Genomic DNA, 17,653 nt, shown 5'->3' with positions numbered 1-17,653 from the left:
AATCTGCGGCGAGATGAGACCACGGGAGCGGGGCCGGGACCGTCAAGGCCACGGCGGTGGGAGGGGGGCGGCGGTGACCCCCGCTGCAGGTAATGAGGATACGGCCCCCGGGTCCTTCCCCGCATCACCGTCACCGCCTCCGCGGGTCCCCATGCGCCCCTCGCCCTCCTGCTCACGCCCCAAGCCAGCCCGCTTGGACCCCCCCTCCCCCCGGGACCCGCGGGCACCTGCCCTGACTCCTGCCCAGCTCCCCGCTGCCCGCAGAACAGGGAGGGGGCCTTGCTGCTCCCACGGGCCCCGGCCTGGCCACCAGGTGTCACTGTTTCCCGCGGGGCCGCCCCTGCTTCTCCATCCCGCCCAGGCCGGCTTGGGCAAGGTGGGGTCCAGCACCCCCTATTGGAGCTGGGTGACCTCCGACCCCAGGCGTACCTGCTCCGAACCTTCCCGGCCAAGGGTCTGCCTTGGAGAGGGGTCTGGCCTCCTGGGCACCCCACCAGAGATGGGGATCCTCAGGCCACCCCCGTGTCCCTGCGTCAGAAAACCCACGGACTCTGGTTCTCTTGTTTGGGAGCCTCTGGTCCCCGGCACAGGGCCGTGCAGGCAGAGCCACCCCCCTCCCCCGTGACTCTCAGGGCTCCGTCCTTGCTGTGATCTGTGGCTGCAGGGAAGGCCCGCGGTGCCCGGGGCTGTGGGGACAAAGCCACACGGGTCCCCCCAGGCCCTCCTGCAGCCTACCTCGGCCCGGCTGACCTCTCCCCGTCACATCCTGGCTCACGCGTGCTTCTGCCAGGAGGACCCGCCGCTCCCGCCTTGCATGTCCTTCCCTGAGGCCACAGCTTCTGGCGGTGACGAGGATGCAACCCCCCTCCCGGCCCCCCTCCGGGTCCCCTCCCAGCCATAGGCTGGAGCAGCGAGGCTGCGCGTCCTCCCCCCGTCGTCCTGTTCACGACTGTTCTTTCTCACACGGTGGACACGGAGGAGACTCTTACTCAGAAGCATGAACTAATGAGGCGAACGTCGGAACCTGGCCTGTCGCGCGGAGGACAGAAATGGGGGCGGCTCATGGGCTCGTCCGGCCCAGGGGAAATCAGGCAACCTCCTCAGTTCTAAAACGCCAGTGGTGCATACTTGTCAGGGTCCCCAGGCCCACCCGGCTCAGGGACCTTGAGGGCCCCCCGGACTCCGCAGAGGCCTGGGGTTGGTGCAGCCCAGGGGAGGGGGGAGCAGGGAGCAGGGGGGAGCTCCCGGGCCCTCCCCGTGGGCTCACACAGGCTACCACCAGGTGTGACGACGCAGGAGGTGCCATCTGCAGGGGAGTCCGTGGAGCCGCGGCGCCCAGGGTACCCGCTGGGGGCAGGGCACGGGGTCCCTCTGCCCGCTGGAGACTTGGGAGCTCAGCCTGAACCACGCTGCTCGGGCGATGGCGGCGGTGGGGCCCTCTGACCCCTGAGGGTGCTGGGAGCCCTCCCGGGGGCCTGCGGGTGGACCCCCTTCTGCACAGCAGGTGAACAACAGCTCCCTGCATGTCAGGCCGAGCCCATGAAAATAAATCTGCTCTAGAAGCACCGTGGACAGTGTCGGTGCCAGCTGCAGGTGACCCGAACGCACCTGCTCCCTGCCCAGCCCGCGGAGGTGGGCAGCGGCTGCTGCGGCCGTACCATCCATCACGTGGCTTAAGAAATCGTTTCTTCGTCCGCTCATTAAAAAATAAATAAATAAATAAATTGAGGGGCACCCGGCTGGCCCCGTCGGTAGAGTGCGCGACTCTTAATCTCAAGGTTGTGAGTTCGAGCCCCACGGTGGACGTAGAGATGACTTTAAAAAAATTAAAATCTGGGATTCCCGGGTGGCTCAGTGGTTTAGCGCTGCCTCCAGCCCAGGGTGTGATCCTGGAGACCCGGGATCAAGTCCATGTCGGGCTCCCTGCAGGGAGCCTGCTTCTCCCTCTGCCTGTGTCTCGGCTTCTCTCTCTCTCTGTGTCTCTCGTGAACAAATAAATAAATAAATCTTTTTTTAAAAAATTAAAATATTTTTTTAAAAATTGGAATGGAAGAGACCGACAAAGCCCGAGTGTCTGGGAGCACTCAGGAGGAGCCCGTGATCACGTGTGGCTCTGCTCTGCTGTGTCCTGCTGCCGGGGACCCGAGAATGTTCTGGCGCCGACTCCACTCAGATGCCAGCCTACTGCCAATGACTGCGGGGACGCAGGCAAACATCTGGCAACGTGAGCGTGAGAAAGTGGCAGCCTCCCATTCTGAAAGCGGCTGGGTGGAAATACGGGGCTTCTAGGCGTTTCATCTCTTTTAAATTTGTTTCGTTCTTTTTCAAAATTATTTACAGTGCGTGCATAAATACCTTTATCTTTTTTTTTTTTTTTTAAAGATTTTATTTATTTATTCATGAGAGACACAGAGAGAGGCAGAGACACAGGCAGAGGGAGAAGCAGGCTCCCTGCGGGGATGCAGGACTCGATCCCGGGACGCTGGGGTCACGCCCTGAGCCGAAGGCGGACGCCCACCTGCAGAGCTCCTGGGCCTTTGCCTTAACCTCAGCTGTGAAAGTGCGTCCAGGGAGGCACTGCATTCATTTTCCCGGGAGAAGGCCCTGGAAGAGCAGAGCGCACTGGGTGTTCGAAAGCACCAGGGTGCAGGGGCTGGTGGCCATCGCTGGCAGAGATGCAGGCGAAGGCGGGCACCCACAGCCCGGCCCCAGACAGAGCCCATGGGGGGTGTGCGGCCTGGATCTGGGCCCGGGCCCAGAAGAATCTACCCATTCAGCTCCTCCGCGGCATCCACACCCAGCCCCCCTCTAGAAAGTGGCCGCGTTTAGGGGAACAGATGCCCAGGAAGCCCTCAGCGACGGTCAGCCGTGGAAGGGCCGTGGGACAGGTCGGGCGTCTGCGGGGCGGGGGCCAGTCTGCACAGCCGCCACGGGGATCGGGGCCTTTTCCCGCGAGAGCCAGCCTGTGCCCAAACTCCCTCCCCTTGTGAGGACACCAGTCCCACGGCGGTCACATTCGCCGGGACTAGAACGTCTATCTGGGGAGGACACCATCCATCCGATGGCACCCGGAAGCCCTGGAGATGTGAGCATGGCAGGATTTTGCAGCAGTGGGTGCAGGCACGTGGCGGCCGCCCAGCCCCAGCGGACCCGCACGTCCCCACCGGCCCTGAGCAGCGTCCTCTTGGCCAGCCCGACCTGGCTTGGATGTGGGTCGTCTCAGAGAAGGCGGAGCTGAGTCGTCCTGGCCTGGGCGTCTCGCTCAGGCTTGTGGGGCCTCACATCCCTGGAAGTCTGAGTCCTGGGGGTCCTGGGAGCGTGACGGGGGCCAGAGACGCTGCACAGGAGGCCCCTGTGTCCCTGGCAGCCCTGGGCTCCCTGGTCACCGTGGCCCTGATTTTGGATGAGGACACTGGGGGCAGAAGGGGCAAGCAGCTGCTCAGGCTGCGCCCTGGGGGGCCTCTAGGTGCCCACCCCCGGCCCCACCACCTCCCGGGAGAGGCCACGCCCCTGCTCTCTGCACCCCACACCGAGCCTGCCCACAGGCCTGTGGTGGGGGCTCCCAGGAGTCCCGAGGACGGGGTTGGGGGCTTCTCTCTCCTGAGGACCGAGAGTGGATTCCGCCGGCCCCCACCCCTGCTTCCCCAGCCTCAACCCTCGGAACCCTAAGGAGAGCTCACCTGGCTCGTGCGGCCCGCGGACGGAGTGCTAGAGGTCACCGCAGGTGAATCCCTGACGTTGTAGCTCCTGAGCCCTTCCGCAGGTTAGGGGCCGTGCCCAGACTCCCGAGGAGGCCACCTCCAGGTACCCCCAGGCGTCTCCCTCCCCACCTGGAAGGGGTGCCTCAGGCAGGCAGGAGGCGGCATGGGGGGCGGGCAGTGCTCCGGGGGAGGGTCTGGGGTCCTAGACATCCCTTTGCTCCCCGGCCTCGGTGGGCAAAGCATCTTGGTCCCCAGAGGTGCAGAGAGACGCGCATGGGGTGACCCAGGAGGGCCGCGCTCAGACACGCAGGCTGGGGTTAGGAGGGCGGCGGGGGGGGCTGGTGCCACTGGTGCCGCGGGTCTCGCCGTGCGCCCCTCCCTGGGGCCCGAGCTCAGCGCCTCCGGAGGACCCACCGTGGGAGGAACACCCTGGGTCGCAGGGCGGGGGGAAGGGAGCCAGGCCCGCCTCCCAGGAGGACCCCGGGGCCCCAGGAAGCCCGCGAGGAAGGCCCTGAGGGGCGCCTCTCACGCCAGCACCGGTTGGGGTGCAGGAGGTCGGAGGGGCCCCGGTGGGCAGGCGGGTCCTGGGGGTGGGGGCGCCGGGGCCTCGAGGCCGCTGGAGCTCCCGCCAACGCCTCCGGAGGATGTGCTGCCCCGGGTTCCACAGCCCTCGTGCTGAATTTCGGTGGCGTTAAGGCTCGTGGTGACGCCGCCCGGCGGCCCGGCCACACCTGCGCCTGTGGCTCCCGGCGTGGACGGCACCCGCGCAGCCCTCTGATCCCTGCCCGCACGCTGAGCCGCCTCCCGGGTGGGGGCCTGGGCCGCCCTGGCTGCTGCTGGGCTCAGGGCAGCACCCAAGGCCGAATGTCACTGAAGCCCGCTCAAGCGGGACCTAGGAACCGGCTCAAATGTGTCTTGACAGCAAATCCGGTCGGGCTGGTGCAGCCGCCCCGTGGGGAGGGCGCAGGGCGGGAGCGCAGGGAGGGGCGCGGGGGTTTGGGAGCCGCGGAGGGCATAGGGCATGTGGGGGGCAGGGGACCCCAGGGGGTATGGGGGCGCAGGAGGCACAGGGGAGGGGCCGCGGGGGGGGCGCGGGGGCTGTGGGGGACCTGGGCTGTGGGGGGGGCATGGGGACCCCGGGGGGCTCAGGGGGCGCGGCTGCCTCACGGGGTCACCGGCCGGCAGGAGGCTCCGGGTGGGACGGCCACCAGCCCGCGTCCGCCCTGCGTCACCACTACTGTCGCATTATGAACCCAACAGCAGTCTGGAGCCCCCAGGTGGCCCCACCCCCAGGAGGGCCCGAGATGCACGGAGCCGGCACCTGGGGAGCCCCAGGGAAGCTCAGTCACGGCTGCTGGAGCTGCTCCGCCCCTCGCACACGTGTGTGAGCAGCTCTGGGTCACGTCGCGTGGGCGGGGCCTAGTCCCGTGTCCCTACCCCACCTCGCGCCCGCTCCCCTGCATGCGGGACTCCCCGTCGCCCTCGACGCCCGCTGCTGCTGCCCGGCCCAGGCTCCCGGGCCTTCCCTGGGGGCAGGCATTTCACGCTGGGCCCTGTGTCCTGCACCCCAGGGCACCGGGTGCCGCAGGGGCACAGCTCGGCGGGGAGCAGGGGTGGTGCCGATCGGTGTGTCAGGGCGCCCGCGGCACCCGTCACCCCCAGCTAAGCACAGGCTCTCATGACGCTCCCCGCGGGGACCTGCTCCTGCCGCCCAGGCTGACCGTCCCTCCCCAGCTGGGACCCGGGGGGCTGGAACGCTGAGCCCGGGGCCCCCACTGGCCCTTGCTGCCCGCCGCTCGGCAGGCTGCCCCTGGCTGCTGGTGTAGAACGGAGCGTCCTCGGGTGCCCGGCCGGAGCGGGCAGTTATCACAGCTGAGGTCGCCGCCCGCCTGGAGCCCCGAGGGGACAGGGGCACGCACCCTGCCCCCGCCCCCAGGGCCCGGCATGGGGTGAGCACGGCCGCTCTCTGGGGTGGGGCTGACACCGCCTGCACCTGGCCAGGGGGCCTTTATCTCCAGCCTCCAGACACAGAGGTCGCTCACCTGCCCGGCCGCTGGCTGTCCTCGCGGGCTTCCTGGGCTCCCAATCGCCTGGCGGCCTGAGGAAACGCCCCTCGGGATTGCAACAGCCCCCTCCCGGTGACGCCAGCTCGGCGCATCTTCCTGTTTGGGAACAAGGCACACCCCTTCCTGGTTTCCCTGGGCTGCCCCCCCCACGTGCTGTGCCCACACGCGGTGCTGCCCAACGTGGGGTCCTGCCCGGGGCGGGCGGGCAGGCTGCAAACCACGTGACGCATGTGGCATGAGGCTTGTGGTAGAAGGGCCGCCAGGGGACTCCACGCGGGGGGATGACTCCCTGGACAGGAGGTTGGGCCACAGCCCCGAAGGAAGGGCCAGCAGGGCTGGACAAAGGGGGACAAGCATTCCCGGCAGAGGGAACGGTCCCTGCAAAGGCCACAGATGCACTTGTTAGCCTGGAGTGATGGGGGCTGTGCCTGGGGGGGTGCAGCCCCCCGGCTGGGAGGGAGGATGGACCCAGGGGAAGGGGTATGGTCACCGAGGGGATGAGCCCAGCCCAGGGGGCTGTGGGCAAGGAGCGGGGGCAGCGGCTAAGCCGAGGGGAGCGGCCCCTGTCCCGGCAGACAGGACATGCCCGTGGTGGTCAGCTCGGGTGGAGCTGGCTCCACACCGTGACTCCAGAGCCCAGGGCTGCACGGACGTCCCAGACGCCACAGCGGGGCAGGACCCGAGATGGCCGGCTGCATCGGGGGGCCTCTAGCTGTGGGGGCCTCCCCACGTTGTTCCGGGCTCCCTAGTTTCCTCTGCGTCCTCCCAGTTCTCCCACTCCCCCTTGACCTTCCCCTGGCAGCCCCTGGGGTTCTCCTCCCCGCCCCCCCAGCTCTATGAGGCTCTCAGCTCCCTGGGCCCATGCAGACCCCGGGACTCCCCTGGCCCACCCTCCTCCCCCCCCACCCGGTGAGGGCCCTGCTCTTCTTGCCGACGCTGCACCAGATGGAGCAGCCAGGCTGGGCCTGGTCCAGAGGGAGCAGTGCTGGGGGGAGGGAGGGCCAGGGGGCAGGAGGGGGCTCCCACGCAGCCTTCCTGTGCTGGGGGTGCCCAGGCTCCCAGGGCACGCGTGCCCGAGGCCAGCTAGGGCCTCACCCTCCCCGGGCCGCCCTGGGCTGCCTGGCTGGCATGTGGGGCCCGGGCCCTCTGCCTGCTTCTTCGCCCATCAGACGACAGAGCACCACCTCTCCGGCAAGGCTGTGCAAGTCCCCGGGGGCCAGACCATGGCCAAGGCTCCTGGGTCCCCGCAGCCCTGGGATGCCCGACAAGCCCAGAGCCGGCAACAAGAGCTGGATGAAGGGATTTGGCTGAGCTGGGGATCCGGTCGTCACCGGGGAGGGGCACGTGCCAGGCCCCAGGGGACGGTCCTGCGTCCTCCATCACCGTGAAGCCTCCTGCAGGAAGCCCTGAGGTTCCCCTGGTCACTAAGGCCCGCGGTGCCAGAGCCCCGAGCACAGAGCGGGAGGACGCACACGCACCCCAACCAGGCCCCCTTGGGAGCGACGAGCAGTATTGGTGCTGCTCAGGGAACAGCCAGCGGGAGCCCCCTCCCCTGGTTCCTGGCAGCAGAGGCTTTTCTGACTCCCTGGGACACTAGTGGCTCCGCTGCACAGGTGTCTCCGCGTGCAGGTGTCCTTGTAGCACAGGTGTGTCCACTTTGCAGGTGTCCCCGCAGCAGTGGTGTCCCTACAGCACAGGTGTCCCTGCAGCACAGGTGTCCCTGCCTCAGCTGGCCCTGGGTCCTCTTCCTGCTTCTTGACTTACATTTATTCTACCCACTCAGCAAGCAGAGAAGGCTCCGCAGGCAAACATGGCCTTGGTTACACGAGAGAACACCAAACCTCAGGGCCCTTGGGAACGAGAGGCACAGGGAAGGACCAGGAGGAACCTGTCCTCCGTGTGAGCGTGTGCATGCACACTCGCGTGTCTACACACACGGGGCAGACGTGTCTCCTAAATTGAGCCTTTCCCTTAGCTCAGCAAACTGTGGCCCCTGAGCCAAATCGGGCTCACTCCTTGTTTTTACAAATAAAGTTTTATTGGCACCCAGCAACCCCACCGCAGCCACTCTTGCACCATCACAGCAGGCCTGAAGCCGCCATACAGCCTGTAGGCCCTGCCAAGCCGGAGATATTTGCTCTCTGGTCCTTTAAGAAAAACTTTGAGCCCCCCTGAGCCCCGCAGGACGCCCTTGGCTGGGGCTGGGCACCTGACAGCTGAGAGGAGCCCGGAGGAGCGCGAGGGCAGAGGACAACTTGCCAAGCTCTGTTTTTCATTCACTGGACTCTGGAGGCTCCTCCCCGCAGCAAGGGTTCAACACCCCGGCTGTCAGGCCCTGACGTCCGTCCGGGAGAAGCGTCAATAAAGGGTCAGGTACTGGCGGCAAACAACGCAAGGCAGAGGGCGTAGCGGGAGCCCATCGACCGCCTTGCCTTTGGACGCCCCACGAGGCCCTCTGGGAAATGATCCGAGCGCTGGCCAGGGCCAGTGTGGCCCTGGGGCCACAGGCGGCAGGTTGGGTGCGGACCATGGCCTCCCAGCAGCTGCTGGTGGCCCCCCCAAAGGCCCTGCTCAAGCCCCTGTCCATCCCGAACCGGCTTCTGCTGGGGCCCGGCCCTTCCAACCTGGCCCCGCGCATCCTGGCGGCCGGAGGGCTGCAGATGATCGGGCACATGCACAAGGAGATGTTCCAGGTAGGACGTCCAGGGGGGCGCAGCGGGCGCCCCGGCCTCCTCCGTGGGCTGACCTGCACGCCCCTGCCCGCAGATCATGGATGAGATCAAGGCAGGCATCCAGTACGTGTTCCAGACCAAGAACCCCCTGACCCTGGCCGTCAGCGGCTCGGGACACTGCGCCCTGGAGGCCGCCCTGTTCAACCTCCTGGAGCCGGGCGACTCCTTCCTGGTCGGGGCCAACGGCATCTGGGGGCAGCGGGCCGCGGACATCGGGGAGCGCATCGGTACGGGATGGGCGGGGGGTGGGCTGCGGGCCCGCTGACCTTCCCCGCGCCTCCTGGGCGGACCCGCCCACGCTCCCCGCGAGGGCTCACCCCTCTCATGCCTCCACCTCCCCGCCAGGCCGGCTGCTGGCTTCTCCAAGCGGGCATTGGGGTGCTCGAGAGACCCCCCTACCTTCTAGGCTCCCAGCGTGTGAGGACAGGCGTCCCCGGAGCACGTGGGGAGGCAGCGCTGTGGGGAGCCCCAGCTCCCGGCACAAACCCGACAGGCCCCGCGGCTCTCCCGGGCTGAGGTGTCGCCCCTGCTCTGGGACAGGACAGGGTTTCAGAGGCTGAAAGCCCCTCCCAGCATCGCGGAGTGCAGGGGCGCAGAGGAGGTCGGCACCTCCGGAGGAAAGGTTTTGAGGAGCGGGAGCGTGCGGGGGTTTAATGATTGACCTCGGCCTTTGGCAACAGCCCGCAGCTCCTGCACGGTCAGCTCCACACATGGCCGCACTCCGTCCTGGTTAATGGACAGCCCCCAGGGGCCTAAGGGGTCCCCCCCCCCGCTCACCTGGTCCCCTCGAGTCCACACACTGGTTTGCAGAGGGAGGCGTCGTGGGGCACAGGTGGGGCCCGGGTGACCTCAGGCTCCCGCCCTCCAGAGGCTCTGCCCCAGCCTGCACCTGGCCTTGGGCTCCCCCTGGGGCTCGAGTGGTCCTGGGGCTCCTCCCTCCTCCAGACAGCAGGGGGCCGCAGGGGGTGCACGGGGGTCCCAGAGAGGGGGCGGCCCAGGGCCTGCGTCCTGAGCCCCCACTCACCTGTTCTCCTCCACTCGGCCACCGAACGGTGCTCGACGGCACAGTCCACCCGGCTGTGTGCAAAGGCTGGCTGGCTTCCCGGTGGGGGGCCTGGCTGGGCTCGGGGAGGCTAGGCCGGGGCAGGGGCCGTGCAGCTGAGCCTGAGCACTCCCCCCCTGCACCCCGGAAACCTCAGCTCACAGACAGCAGCCTCGCTGAGCACCCCTCACCTTCCTCTCCCCTCCGGCTTCGGGCTGGGGTGGGGGGCACCGGCCTCCACAGGCTCCCACAGGCTCCCACAGCCCCCGTCCCCACGGCCGGTGTGGGGCTCACCACTCACTGTGCCCCTCCCTAGGAGCCCGGGTGCACTCGATGGTCAAGGACCCTGGAGGCTACTACACGCTGCAGGACGTGGAAGAGGTGGGGGGCTCGTCCGTCCTGGGGAGGGACCAACAGATGGGGCTGGCCGCTGGCCCTCAGCCCCTCCCAGCACCAGGTGACCGGGTGCAGGGGACATCCCAGACCTGGGAGCCATCCCAGACCTGGAAAGCCTGATAGGGAGGGTTCTGTGTGGCAGGGAAACTGAGTCAGCAGCCCAGTCGCCTGGGGGATGTGGGGGGTGGGACATGCCGAGGCCAGCCCCTCCCCATCAGGAAAGGTGCGCCCCAGGCAGCCCGGACCCTGTGCCAACCGGGCAAGGTCCCCGGAAGGGAGCCCCCGCCCCAGGCCAGGTGCCGGCCCAGCGCTCCCCGGACGGGGACTAGGCGCGTCCAGCTGCCGCCCCCGGATCTGTCCACCGCACCCAGCCACTTGGCCAGGGCCCTGCCCAGGGCCCACGCGCTGCCACCGCCCGCAGCCGTCCCGTCTGTGCCCCCGTCTGTCCCCTCAGGGCCTGGCCCAGCACAAGCCGGCGCTGCTGTTCCTGACGCAGGGGGAGTCATCGAGCGGCGTGCTGCAGCCCCTGGACGGCTACGGGGACCTCTGCCACAGGTGAGGACAGCCCCGCTCCCCCGGCCTCTGGCCTCCCGCCGCTGTCACTCAGCGCCGGGCACCCGGTCTGCGGGACCTGCCCCCGCCGGACAGCCTGTCCCCGGGCGTCGTCTGCTAGACCGAGCCTGGGCTGCGACCCCCGGGCCGTCCCCCTCCCCTCTGTGCCCACCGTGGGATATGCTTTACGCCTTTGAAAAGAATTTTTTTTAAGTAATCTCTGTGCTCAGCGTGGGGCTCAAACTCACAGCCCTGCCATCGAGTCCCACACTCCACCTCTTGAACCAGCCAGGTGGCCCCAGGCCTTTTTTTTTTTTTTTTTAATTTCTAAGAAAACGTGGAGATGGAGGAGAGTCAGAGCTCCAGGCCGGGGCTGGACTCTGTCCCCTGGGCTCTGCCTGCACGGTCGGTCGGCACACCGTGGGCAGCAGGAAGGCCCTCACACGCCCCGAGGTCCCCGCATTGACACCTGCTCCGCCCCTGTGCAGCCGCTTCCCACACGGAGCTGAGCCGGGGGGCCGGGAGCGGGGTGGTCCGGGAGGAGCCTCCCAGGCTTCCGCACTGGCCTTCTGGAAGTTCCCAGGGGCCCCCGGGAGCCCAGAGTCAGACGCCTCCGTGCTCCCCTCCACCGCCCTGCACCCCCAGGTACAAGTGCCTGCTCCTGGTGGACACCGTGGCATCCCTGGGCGGGGTCCCCATCTACATGGACCAGCAAGGTAAGGCCCGCCCCCGTCACCCCAGCCACTGCGGCCCTGGAGGGAAAGGCTCCGTCGGCAGCGCCCAGAAGCCCGCCATCGGCCCACCGTGGGCTCCGGGCGGGACAGGACCCACCAGCTAATCGACACCCAGCGTCTGTGGGGGCCGTCAGCCCCCGATGTGGGCAGCAGGCGCGAGGGAGAAGCTCCTCCAGCACCTGGAGAGGTGCGGGGCCCCCAGGAGTGGGTGGGGGACGTGCCAGGCTGGGCCGCAGTGTCCTCGTTGGCCGGTCACACGCCGCGAGCCCCGTGTGTGGGGTTGGCCCTACGGGCCCAGCATCTCCCCGCAGCGGGAAGTCCGAATTCCCCCCAGCTCAGCAGGGCGCTCCCCGGAACCCGCTCCCCAGGAGCTCCGCACAGGGCCCACCATGAAGGGACAGGCTTGGGGGGGGCCCTGGGGACGCATTGCGGGGTGGCAAGACCGTCCCCAGGATGCCCACGCCACGCCCCCAGGCGACGAGGCTCCGGCCCACATCCCGGGAGACAGTGCCGCCCGGAGAAGCTGACGTGGGGCCCAGGGCGCCCTCCGCACCTTTGCGCTCTGTAGCGGAGTCCGTAGACCCCAACATAAGGTCGGGGAGCGTCGACCACGTGCGTGGAGGCGCCCAGCCAGCAGGGTCCCCTGACTATGTGACCAGCCACGGCTCGCCTCTCTCCTGGCGGTGGCCCCTCGGTTCTCGCCAGGCTCGCGCTCTCAGGACTTAGGCCTACAGAGCGTCCGGGCCGGGTGACCTCGGGTGCACATTCGGCCGCCGCCGCGGGCCCGCGCGACCCTCACACCACGTGCGGGGTTTCTCCGCACCAAGCAGACAGCACGTGGGGGGCCTGCGGCTTAACCCAATGTCCCCGAGACGGCGTCAGGTCGCGTAGGTAAAGCGTTGAATCCGACGGGAGCGTCCACCCTGCTTCGGACGGCTCTCCCTCCGCTGTTGGACCTGCCGGGTGGGCCCCGCCCCACGGTCCCACCCGCGGGGAGCGGCCCCCAGGAGCACACGCCCCGCCTCTCCACAGGCATTGACGTCTTGTACTCGGGCTCCCAGAAGGTCCTGAACTCGCCTCCAGGGACGTCCCTCATCTCCTTCAGTGACAAGGCCAAGTGAGTGACCCCGGGGCCCCCGCCTGGGGCTGGATGAGCAGTGAGGCCGGGTGGCCCCCGAGGAGGGAAGGGCAAGGGACGGAGGGGCTCCTTGGGGGGTGCTCAGGCACCGGACTGCTCACGGCCCACCCAGGACACCCCGGACAGGTGCACCAAAGCTCTGAGGCCACAGGCCGGTGGCAGCCGGGGCGCCGTGAGGGTCGGGGGTGTGAGGCCAGCTCCATGAGGCTCCTCCCGGAGCCCGGGCTTGGGGTGGGGATGCAGGGCCTGGCATTAGGGAAGCTTCCCAGCCTCAAGCGAGGGCGGGGTCCAGTGCCCGTCCCGCAGGCCTCCACCCCCGGCTCAGCGTCCTAGAGCCGATGCACAAGCCGCTCCAGGGGGTGGACGTGGGCCAGCTCTGTCCGGCAGCCCCCGGGGCCCCCCACGTCCCCGGCGTCCAGACCCCGCGCCGGGCCAGGCTGGGATGGAGCACGGGCCCCAGCCGATGACTGCCGTCAGCTGCCCTTGGCCGTTCACCGGCTCAGAGACAGTCCCCGAGGGGTCAGGGCTTGTGGGGGGCGTGGTGGGAGGGGCTGTGCTGAGCCCGGAGCCGAGCTCGCGTGGGCAGCGGCCCCGTCTGTTCGCAGCCGTCTGCAGAGCAGGTGTACGGAGCTTCAGGACGGCTGCGTTACTGGCCTGAGAGCAGAGGGGCCCCCGGGGCGCGGGGCCGGGGTCCCAGGGGCCTCACCCCGCCTCGGCGGCTGACTTCCGCGGAACAGGCAGCCTCCCGAGCCTGCCCCAGGCGCTCCCGCCGGACAGACGGCGGCGCTCAGGCTGCTCCTTCCCTCGCAGGAGTAAGATCTACGCTCGGAAGACGAAGCCCGTCTCCTTCTACCTGGACATGAAGTGGCTGGCCAACATCTGGGGCTGCGACGACCAGCCCAGGGTGTGAGGAGCGCAGGGCTGGGGCCGGGCCGCGGCTGGTGGGGGCCTGGGGTGGCTGCCCCCCACTTCCAGGCTGCAGTCCAAGCCCGGAGCCCGGCCAGAGCCCCAGGACTCAGCGGCGTCGGCCAGCGATGCCCCCACTCGGTTCCCCACGCCCCCCGGGGCCCTCCCCAGCAGCACGGCCCCACCACCCTCCCCGGCCCTGTCCTCTAGGGGACCTGGCCCTGCCACATGTTCCCTCTGCGGAGTCTCAGTTTACCCGCCCCCCAAAGAGAGGGGCTGAGCAGGGGCTCCTTGGGGGGGTGCTCAGCTTCAGGCCAAGGCCCCTTAGGGCGCACGCGGGGCTGGGGGCTCCAGGATGTCGCTCTCCTGGGCGGGGCCCCGTGGCCTCTCGGGGCTGCTGGGGCGAACCAAGGCTGGCGGGGGGGGGGCCGCCGCGCTGGACCGAGCTGCTCCTCTCGCCCCGAGTCTGATTCCCCAACTGGACAGCGGCGCCCGGCATGGGCTGGACCCGTTGCCAGAGAGCCCGGTCCCCGCCGCCCCTGCCTGGTGACGCTGCCCTCCCGCCCCATCTTCCAGGTATCATCACACCACCCCCGTCATCAGCCTGTACAGCCTGAGGGAGAGCCTGGCCCTCATAGCGGAACAGGTGAGCACGGGCGGGAGCAGCGGGCAGCAGGGCCTGGCAGGTGCAGGACACCGGGGCGGGTGCCGCGAGCTCCCGGGAGCCCCTGGGCGGGGGCCGGCGGCCTCTGGGGCACCTGCTCCTGACTCCCCGCGGCCCCTCGGAGGATTCTCAGGGCTGCTTGGGGGGCCGGGCGGGCCTGGGCTGCCGACCAGAAGCGCTGAGGGTACGTGCGGCAGAGCCAAGTGCAGCGGGGTGGGGCCGAGAGGGGGCGGCCCACGGAGCAGGTCCTGGGAAGACGGGTCCCTGTGTCGCTCCGAAGCCCCCTCCTCTCCCGTGGCCACCTCCCCACCTACAGGGAGGTGCTCCCACCTGCCCATCACTAGGGGCCACGGGCCCCATCTGCTGCCTGGGTCCCCACCGGCCACCCCAGACCCAGACTATTTCCACTGCCCTGAGGCGGCTCTAGGTCCGGTCGCTGGGGGCTCAGGGGCTCCCAGGGGCGTCAGAGGCCAGGCCGGGAGGGGAGCCCAGGGGCGCTCTGTGGTCTCAAGCTGCCCCCCAGCAGGGACGAGAACCAGCTTCCCCCCCTCACCACGGAGGGAGGCCCCGGCCCACCCACTGGTGCCCTCTGCCCCCCCAGGGTCTGGAGAACAGCTGGCGGCAGCACCGGGAGGCCACGGCATATCTGCATGAGCGCCTGCAGGGGCTGGGTCTGCAGCTCTTCGTGAAGGATCCCGTAAGGAGGGCAGCAGGGTGGAGGGCAGGGAGGCAGAGGGCAAGGGTGGGGGACGGGGGCAAGGGGCAAGGGGCGGGGGACAGGGCGTGGAGGGTGGGGAGCAGGGGGCGGGGGGCCAGGAGTCAGGGGGTGGAGGACGAAGGCAAGGGGTGGGGGAGGGGGCGAGGGGCCAGAGAGGACGGGGGAAGGAGATGGGGGGGCAGGGGACAGGGGGGTGGAGAGCAGAGGGCAGGGGGACAGAGGGCAGGGGTAGGGGACAGGGCGTGGAGGGCAGGGAGCAGGGGCGGAGGAGACAGGTGGAGGGTAGGGGGTGGGGGAGGAGGGCAAGGGGCGGGTGAGGGGGTGGGGGCCAGAGAGGACAGGGGCAGGACCCAGGGCGGGGGCAGGGCAGGGAGAGCACATGGGGCAGGGGGAGCCGCTGCGCAGCCCCCTCTGAACGGACACAGTCCTGTGGTCGCCGGGCGGTCACTGTCACGGTCACAGCTCCCGCCTGGAGTCGTTCTGGGTGATCTCTGAGCCCCGGACGCCCGTCGGCCTCCAGGGCCTGCAGTCCAGTTGGGGGGGGCGGGGGGGAGGCTCCCCTGTTTCCCTGAGCCTGGGGGCTGTGACTGGCCTGAGGGGCAGAGACACACGGGCATGGGGAGCTGGTGGCCGCACTCCCCGGGCCCCTTCTAGTGCCGGCCCCGAGCCGTCGCGTGTCCCGCAGGCCGCCCGGCTGCCCACCGTCACCACCGTGGCCGCGCCCGCCGGCTACGACTGGAGAGACATCGTCAACTACGTCATGGACCACTTCGGCATCGAGATCACGGGCGGCCTAGGGCCCTCCGTGGGGAAGGTGAGGGGACGTGGCGCCCTGAGGCCGGGCCGGGCACCAGCCACAGCCACCCGGGTCTGGGGGAGCTCCCTGGGGGGCGGGGGCGGGGGCGCGTCCAGGGCCGGGTTGACCCCCCGCTCCCGCAGGTGCTTCGGATCGGCCTGCTGGGCTGTAACGCCACCCGAGAGAACGTGGACCGCGTGACCCACGCCCTGCAGGAGGCCCTGCGGCACTGCCCCCGGCACAAGCTGTGACCTGGCCACCTGCTGCTCCCCACCTGGAGGGGCCGGGAGCAAAGGACCCTGCCAGCGGGGGGCGGGGGGGGCAGGACAGCTGCTGCCCCGGGCGGGCGAGGCTCGCGGGAGGGCGGGACGGCCACGGCACCTCCCGCAAATGGACCCTGTGGGCTCAGGACCCACACGAGCCGCAGCCCCGCACGGCCCCCGCTGCCGCGAATCCTCAATAAAGAATCCTCGGTCACCGTCCTCCTTGTGCGTGGGGGGCGCCCCTGCCCCCTGGCGGCACCTTTGTCGGGGGTTGCTTGGGGCCGACCCGTGCCTGGGCCTCCCCGGGGCTGTGGGTGGGGTGTGTGGGGCCCTGTCGCTGACCCCGGCCTGCAAGGAGCAGCCTCACTCCCCTGCGGGGCCCACTCGTGACTTGAGTCGCAGACACGCAGGCGCCAACATGCCCAAGGCACACGGCCCGGACTGCGGTCGGGGAGCTCGCGCCACACACAGGCGCACGGGCCGGCGCAGCGCTGGAGGTCTGGGGGCCCAGGTGTCCGGCGAGGGCCCCCCCAGGCGCTGGGCCCTCCTGCTTCTCAGCTTGGTCCCCTCAGACCCACCGTCCCCGGGGCGCCCCCCCCTTGGGCTTTCTGCCCATGCCAGGCTCCCCCCGCTTGTCGCCTGCGGGGCTCTCACATCGGATCCCTTGACCACAGCGCAGCCGCCAGGTCCTCACGGGTCCGAAGGGCCCACGAAGCCCAGGGGGACGCAGCGGCCCAGCGCGGCCCGAGTCCTCGTGCAGGGCCAGCGTCACCTCCCGTGTCGGCCAGGGCTGCTTGCTCTCCGACGCCCACCTGTCCCCCGCCTGTGCTCTCGGCCACGGGGGAGAGGCCCAGGGTCCGGGAGGGGACGGGCCGAGGGAGGCTCTTCCCGAGAGCAGCGCCGTCCCGGCTGGCGTCCCCGGAGCAGACTTGGCGCCCGATGCGCAAGCGCAGGTGCCCCGGGGCCGGTCCCTTGTGCCCCCGTCCGATCTGGTCCCCGCAGGCCGGTCTTGCAGGTGCTTGTGGGCCTTGTGGAGGGGTCGCACATGGGCACGTTCCCGAGTGGCCGCTGCTCTCGCGGGGCACTGGGACGCGCCAGCCGGGCCGCCGTCCTGGCATCCGTTCGTCACCTCCGGGGTATTTGCAAGTGGGGGCTGTGATGAGGGTTGCGGCGCCGCCCGGGGAGGCCGCCGCCAGGGGAGGCGTGGGGTGGCGGGGACCGGGAAGCGCCTGTGACCCCCACGCCCTCGCCAGACGCGCGAGCCCCAGTCGGCCCCTTCCACACCCGCACCCGGGGGGTCTTCTCTTCCGGTGGGCGTGGAATCGTCCCCGACTCGGCTTTACCTTCCACTTCCCCGATGGCGAATCCTACAGAGCCTCCTCGGGAGCCCGCGGCTTTCGGGACTTGTCGGCTCCCGTGTCTTGCTCCCCTTGTGTGATTTGCATGTTTTTATTGTGAACTTACGGCCGTTACTTCACATTCCCGGGACTGCGGGTGAGCGACGGCCTCTCCCCTGCTCCCAGGTCCCCTCTTCGTCTCCGCCATCCCGGTTTCCAAAAAGCAGGTCCGTTCCCTTCGCGAGCTCCGATCCACCCACGTGTCTGCTCTCGTGATCTGCGCAGTCGGTCACCTCTCAGGACACCTTCGATGACGATGACGTCCGGGTCCTGAGGGTATCTCCCTGTGTCTCCGTCTGGAGCCTCGACGGCATCGGCCGTTGCGTTGGGGTCCGGGGTGTGCGCTGCGAGCGTCTTGCGTGTGGGGTGCAGGAGGAGCCAGGTTCGTGCTCATCCCCAGGGTCCCAGTTTGTGAAGCAGACGTGCCCGTGCCCCCCGCCTGACGCGGCCTCTTGGCCCTCGGTCGCCCCTGCGGCCTCGCTCTCCCGGGCCCTGCGTGTGGGACAACCTGCTGCTTGTCCCGCGGGGTCAAGAATGAGTCTCCAGCG

General features: G+C 69.4%; 1 protein-coding gene across 1 annotated transcript; it reads left to right on the top strand.

Annotated features, from left to right (window-relative positions):
- The first annotated feature begins 8,097 nt into the window (after nucleotides 1–8,097).
- Nucleotides 8,098–15,927, top strand: AGXT (alanine--glyoxylate and serine--pyruvate aminotransferase). The gene is made up of 11 exons (XM_041766821.1): nucleotides 8,098–8,460; nucleotides 8,534–8,726; nucleotides 9,858–9,922; nucleotides 10,392–10,492; nucleotides 11,135–11,205; nucleotides 12,256–12,340; nucleotides 13,172–13,267; nucleotides 13,844–13,913; nucleotides 14,533–14,628; nucleotides 15,335–15,463; nucleotides 15,589–15,927. The coding sequence occupies exons 1-11, from the start codon at nucleotides 8,230–8,232 to the stop codon at nucleotides 15,694–15,696; spliced, it is 1,245 nt and encodes a 414-aa protein (XP_041622755.1). The 5' UTR covers nucleotides 8,098–8,229; the 3' UTR covers nucleotides 15,697–15,927.
- The last annotated feature ends 1,726 nt before the right edge of the window (nucleotides 15,928–17,653 follow it).

The sequence above is a fragment of the Vulpes lagopus genome, chromosome 8, assembly GCF_018345385.1.
Source record: "Vulpes lagopus strain Blue_001 chromosome 8, ASM1834538v1, whole genome shotgun sequence".
NCBI lineage: Eukaryota > Metazoa > Chordata > Mammalia > Carnivora > Canidae > Vulpes > Vulpes lagopus.
This window is presented reverse-complemented; position numbering and strand designations above follow the sequence as displayed.